We start from the raw sequence: 5,851 nt of genomic DNA, 5'->3' as shown, positions 1-5,851 counted from the left end.
AGTGGACGATCACTTGACTAGGAGCCAGCAGTGTGCAGCAGCCGCCAAAAAAGCTAATACAATCCTGGGTTGTATAAACAGAGGCATAGAATCAAGATCATGCAAAGTATTAGTACCGATTTATAAAATCCTAGTAAGGCCACACCTGGAATACTGCAGCCAATTTTGGTTATCATATCACCAAAAAAAATGTTGAGAGTTTGGGAAAAATTCAGAGAAGGTCAACTAAGATGATTCAAGGCCTGGAGACTAAAACATACGAAGAACGGCTGCAGGACTTGGGTTTGGCCAGTCTGAAGAAAAGAAGAAATAGGGGAGACACGATAGCAGTATTCCAGTATTTGAGGGGCTGCCCCCAAAAGGGGGTCACATTATTCACCAAAGCACAATGGTTGGAAACTGACCAAGGAGAGAAGCAACCTGGAATTAAGGAGAAACTTCCTGACAGTGAGGACAATTAACCAGTGGAACAGCTTGCCTCTAGAAATTGTGGGCGCTCCATCACTGGAGGTTTTTAAAAAGAGGCTGGACAGTCACTTGTCTGAGATGGTATAGGTTCTCTTGCTTGAGCAGGAGGCTGGACTAGAAGACCTCCAAGGTCCCTTCCAGCTCTATTCCATTCTAATTACTCGGCTATCTGATTTCTCTGTCCCTAATCTAAAACGCTGCATTTGTCTGCTCAGTGTCATTATTTGTAAGCACTTCCTAACTTGTCCAGATCCCTTTTGGTTGTCGATGGTCTTCCCCATCTTGTGCCACCTCAGGGCTGCTCCAAGGCTGTGGCCGGACTGGGGAGTGGCCGAGCTTCGCCAGAATTGCACCTGTCTGTGTTATGGGCCCGTCTGGGGCTTAATGAAGGACAGCCAACTTCAGCTCCTTCCCCAGAACTTCTCCCTAAAGGAAAGCCAGCGACTAGATGGCTGGACTGCTCTGCAAGTTTGTTGCGACCTCACTAATTCAGCTGTACCCTCCAACAAATGACAACATCGGGGTTGCCGTGGTGCGGAAAGCTGCCACTTGGATCAGCCTCCTCAGGCGTTTCACCTGCAGGCACCAGCAGCTCCAAAGACAGAAGGGAAGATGCCATCGGACGCCCAGACCAGGGGTAGGCAACCTCAGCTCTTTTATGACTCATGGACTTCAACTCCCAGAAGTCCATGAGTCATAAAAGAGCCAAGGTTGCCTACCCCTGGCCCAGACAGCCGGCAGAAGACCTGGAGGATTTCCTGGCCACTCACAGCTCACCGAGGCTCCGGCTCCCTCCGTGGCTTAAGTCACCACCTGGCCACTGGGGTGGCTGTGAGGAAGGAGCCACGGAAACAGCTGATTGCATCTCCCACGAAGCAGCAGCTCCTTCTGCCCCTGAAGTTTAATTCTGCCTCCCTCTGGCCCTGCGGACTTTCCATGCTCTGTTCAGCTGTGGAGCTACGCAATTAACACGCTCTGCCTCTCAGAAGCAACTCAGGGTGACACACAATGAAAACGACAAAACACTAAAAAAGGATCCGTCATAAGCGGTAATAAAAGACTGAACTATATCCTGCTGAAGCAGTCCAAGAGTCAGACCCATAACGCCGGCATGCTTCGGAGGCCTCCTCCTGCCCCATTGCCTGGGGAGCGCCCAGGACTCTGCAGCTTCCGGAAGGGTAGGGGGGCCGGGTCAGAGCTTCCGCAGAGAGGCCGCTCCATGGGGCCGGGGGCCGTCTCCTGCCTCCCCCGAGACGCCCCTGGTTGCAGGGATAGCCCAGAGAGAGAGAGAGACAGTGCTGCAAGCAACCAGGCCCCACCGGCAGCCAAAAGCTAGACTCCCACACGGGGGGGGCTGCCCCCCCCCCCCGTGGAGCTCATTGCCCAGGACCAGATGCAGACGGCTTCCAACACACAAAGAGGCTTTAAAGCACACCTCTTACAAGTGCTTGTTGTCCTTTGGGCCAGACTGATCGTTTAGTTCTGTTTCAATGTCCATTTTTATTATTCGCATACGAATTGTTATTGGAAAGCTGGCATTTAGTAAATGGGACTGCTATGATGGGTGGTTTAGAAGCCACAGAAGAACGAAGCACCAGATCTTGAGGATGTCCGCTCAAAAGTTCTTGAAGTTCCTGAATCCACCCGAGGATCAAACCTCTTGAGGAACATCTGGATGGATCTCACCCAAGGGAAATTCTGGGGGTCTCTTTGGAGGGCCAAGCATCCTTTCCACGTCTCAAGCAGCTCTATTTCTAAAAGCCTTGGACAGAGACCCTTGGCAGTGGGGGGGGAGTAAGTGTTGGCCCCCAGGAGGATCCGGGTGGGGTAGGGCCTGGGACTTGCTCATGGCTTAAGTGAGCAACTGAGGCGCGTTGGGAAAAAGCTCCCAGCGTCACATCTTATATGATGGGGTCCAAGATGCCTGAAGCTCAAAGATCTCGGGTTGAAGGTGAGAGCCGTAAAAAGGGCCCAGGCCGGGCCAGAACCAGGAATGAGGCCGCCAGGACGCCATGATGCCCTTGCAGAAGTTGCCGCCATCTCCCCCTACAGGGCAGGAATCAGCAAACTGAGACGGCAACTTCTGATATTGATGGGGGGGAAAACTGAGGTGTGAGTCCAGGATGGCTGAACCATCGCAGGGGGCAGCCGGTGGGTCACCAGCTAAATGTGCGCCAACAGCAGGACTCAGCTGCAGAAAAGGCGAGTGCCATCTCCCGGGGAATGGCTGGGGGCCCTTGAGAAGGCCGAGCCTGGGAAAGAGAGACGGTTGACTTGCCGTCTTCAAGAAACCGGAGGCAGAATCGCTCCGAGGAACCAGGGTTTCAGCTGGACGTTTGAAAAGTTGCTCCAGAGCGGAACTGGCTTTCCGGGGAGGTGCCCCCCCCAGCCCCCCTTGCTCAAGGCCTTAACCAGAGGCTGGAGGACCTTCTGTCTGAGAGGCAGTAGTGGTGGGTTTTTGCCCTGGGCAGAGGGTTGGGCTAGATGGCCTCAAGCTCCCTCCACATGCTTCCCTTTGAGTTTCCTCTCCCTCCCAAGTGCTTTAGGGATCCTGAAGGGAGGGTGAAGGGGTCCAAGGGGGTCTGGGAAGAATCCTGAGGGGGGGAGCCCTTGGCCAGGGGATGAGAAGGCCCAGCCATGTGCCTGGAGGGGGCCCCCTCCTCAAGGGCATCTCTTGGCAAAATGGAGCCCCCCAAAAAGGAATCATTTCAGAGAAATTAACTCTGTGGCTGGGTGACGCTCCCCCCCACCCCACCCCCGCTTTTCCCTGCTCCCTCCTCTTGCAAAAAAGGAAAAAAGGAAAAAAAGGAAGAAAGCAAAAAAAGTTAGACCTGTGACTTTTCTACATGCTGGGAAGGAGAACCGGTCAGGATGGGCCGGGACCTTCTTGCTGCCAGGGGGGTGGGCGGTGCCTGTCCAAAGGGCAGGTGTGGGGGAGGGGCATTGTTGCATACCTGAAAGATGGAGGCAATTCCCCCCCCCTCCTCCCTGATCCGGGGCCCCTGGAGCTGATCTTTCTGGACCAGGCAGTCTGTTCCTCCCCCAGGGAAGCTCCGTCAGCGAATGCACCAGCCCCCCCCAGCCCAGACCTGACGCTGCAGGGAACTTGGGGGCTGGAGAGGCCCCCCCCCAGAGTCCAGCTGCCTCGTCTGGCTTTGCTCATTTTTGATCAGCCTTTCAGCAACTGGGGGAGGGGAAAGGAAGGGGCGTGTCTTGTTCTTGCTCCCCAAATGCTTTTTCACCAACCCTGCTGGGGGGGGGCTTTTGCGACCCCAACAATGCCCTGGAAAAGCTCCTGTCCGGAGCCCTCCGGCTTCACCCCTGGCTGGTGCCCCTTTCCCCCCCCCCCCGGTTGATGTATTTGCTCTAAGCCTCTTTAAGTCAAGAGGAGGGAAATAATAAGATATCCGAGTCCCAGATTTGCAAGGGGTGATTGAAGCCGGTGGGGTGGAGTCGGCCTCTGCCTGCCTGCCTGCCTGGGTTGACGGTCCTTCTTCTTTCTCCTCCTCCTCCTCCTCCCCCTCCCCCCAGGTGGGCAGCCGCTGACCCCTCCCCGCCAGCCACCCGCCCAACAAGATGCCGGAGCAGAGCAACGACTACCGGGTGGTGGTCTTCGGGGCCGGGGGCGTGGGCAAGAGCTCGCTGGTGCTGCGCTTCGTCAAGGGCACCTTCCGCGACACCTACATCCCCACCATCGAGGACACCTACCGGCAGGTCATCAGCTGCGACAAGAGCGTCTGCACGCTGCAGATCACTGACACCACCGGCAGCCACCAGTTCCCGGCCATGCAGCGTCTGTCCATCTCCAAGGGCCACGCCTTCATCCTGGTCTTCTCGGTCACCAGCCGGCAGTCGCTGGAGGAGCTGCGGCCCATCCACCAGCAGATCGTGCAGCTGAAGGGCGGCGGGGAGGCCTTCCCCATCATGCTGGTGGGCAACAAGTGCGACGAGACCCAGCGGGAGGTGGAGACGCGGGAGGGGGAGGCCGTGGCCAAGGAGTGGCAGTGCGCCTTCATGGAGACCTCGGCCAAGATGAACTACAACGTCAAGGAGCTCTTCCAGGAGCTGCTCAACCTGGAGAAGCGCCGCAACATGACCCTGAGCATCGACGGGAAGCGCACCGGCAAGCAGAAGCGGACAGAGAAAATCAAGGGCAAGTGCAGCCTTATGTGAGCGGCCGGCCAGCAGGTGCCCCCCCGCCACCCTTCCCCCCCCAGCTCGCCATCCATCCGTCTGGTCTCCCTCCGGCCCTCCGCCTCCCCCGCCTCCACTGGCACCCCTTCCCGGCCTGCCTCTCTCAGTGCTCCCCGGATCCTACTGCCTGCCCCTCTGGCCCTGCCCTGGACTCCCCCCAGCAGAAGCCGACCACTCGGACTCGGGGGCTCAGCTGGGGGCCGGTCAGGCCTCCCTGCCAAATGACATTCCGGCCGGACTGTGGCCAGCCCCCTCCACTCCCGCCCCTGAAGCCGACCTCGGTGGGAACAGAGGAGAGAGGAGGCCCACCGTTCCTGGGATGGGATGGGCTGAAGGCACCCTGACTGACTTCGGCCTGACAACGGAGAGCCAGTGGTCCAGCCTGCCCATTGGCCGGGAGCTACAGAGGACTCTGGATTCGTTCAAGCGGGGCCCTTGGGCGACGATGGCCCTGCCAGGCCTGCACAAACTCCTGTGGGGGAGTCAGATTCCCCCCCACCCCGTCCTCCTTGCCAGACCCCAGCCCACCTTTGCTTCATCACCCAGGCCCTGCTGGAGGCCACTGAGGTAGTGCAGGGCCCCAACGGAGGGGACCACGGGGACAGCCCACCCGCCCCACTCCAGAGAAGGCCTCTCTCTGCCCTGGTGCTCCAGAGCCTGCAGGCCAGATGGGGGGCACCCTACAGGACCCCTGGCCCCATGGAAGCGGCAGATGCCCACCAGAGCAGGGCCCCCCAGGCGGCCCTCCCTCCCCCTCCCCCCCATCTGCCATGCCAGACTGTGAACATGCAAGCTTATTGTGAGACACCCCTCTCATTATTTACTTTTAATTTACGGGTGTGTTTTTTTCTGGAACAAAACAACAGAAAGAGCCGCAGCAGCCCACGTCCAGATCAGGAAGGCCGGGAAAGGAAGGCCCTGAATGGGCTGGGGAGCCACGGCTGAGCCAGCCAACCCTGGCTGGCAGAGAAGGGCATCGCTCCCTCTAGGCTGAAGAGCGCAGGAGGCAGCGTGCTGGGTGACCGTTCAGAAGCAGGTCCTCTCGGGCAAAGGAGCAGGGGGGGGGCTTATGCATCCCAGCCTCCATCTGGTGAAAACCCCCAACACACTGCCCAAGCGGTGGGCCCCTGAACACACAGCACCCCATCTACCGAGAAGGATGGAAGTCGCCCACTGGGGCTAGGGGACC

General features: G+C 58.3%; 1 protein-coding gene across 1 annotated transcript; it reads left to right on the top strand.

The window, feature by feature from the left end:
* The first annotated feature begins 4,044 nt into the window (after positions 1 to 4,044).
* DIRAS1 (DIRAS family GTPase 1) lies at positions 4,045 to 4,641 on the top strand. The gene has a single exon (XM_015826205.1). The coding sequence runs from the start codon at positions 4,045 to 4,047 to the stop codon at positions 4,639 to 4,641; it is 597 nt and encodes a 198-aa protein (XP_015681691.1).
* Positions 4,642 to 5,851: the final 1,210 nt, after the last annotated feature.

This window comes from Protobothrops mucrosquamatus, unplaced genomic scaffold, assembly GCF_001527695.2.
Source record: "Protobothrops mucrosquamatus isolate PMUCROS unplaced genomic scaffold, P.Mucros_1.0 scaffold2998, whole genome shotgun sequence".
Lineage (NCBI taxonomy): Eukaryota > Metazoa > Chordata > Lepidosauria > Squamata > Viperidae > Protobothrops > Protobothrops mucrosquamatus.
Note: the sequence above shows the minus strand (reverse complement) of the source record. Positions and strands in the feature narration are given on the sequence as shown.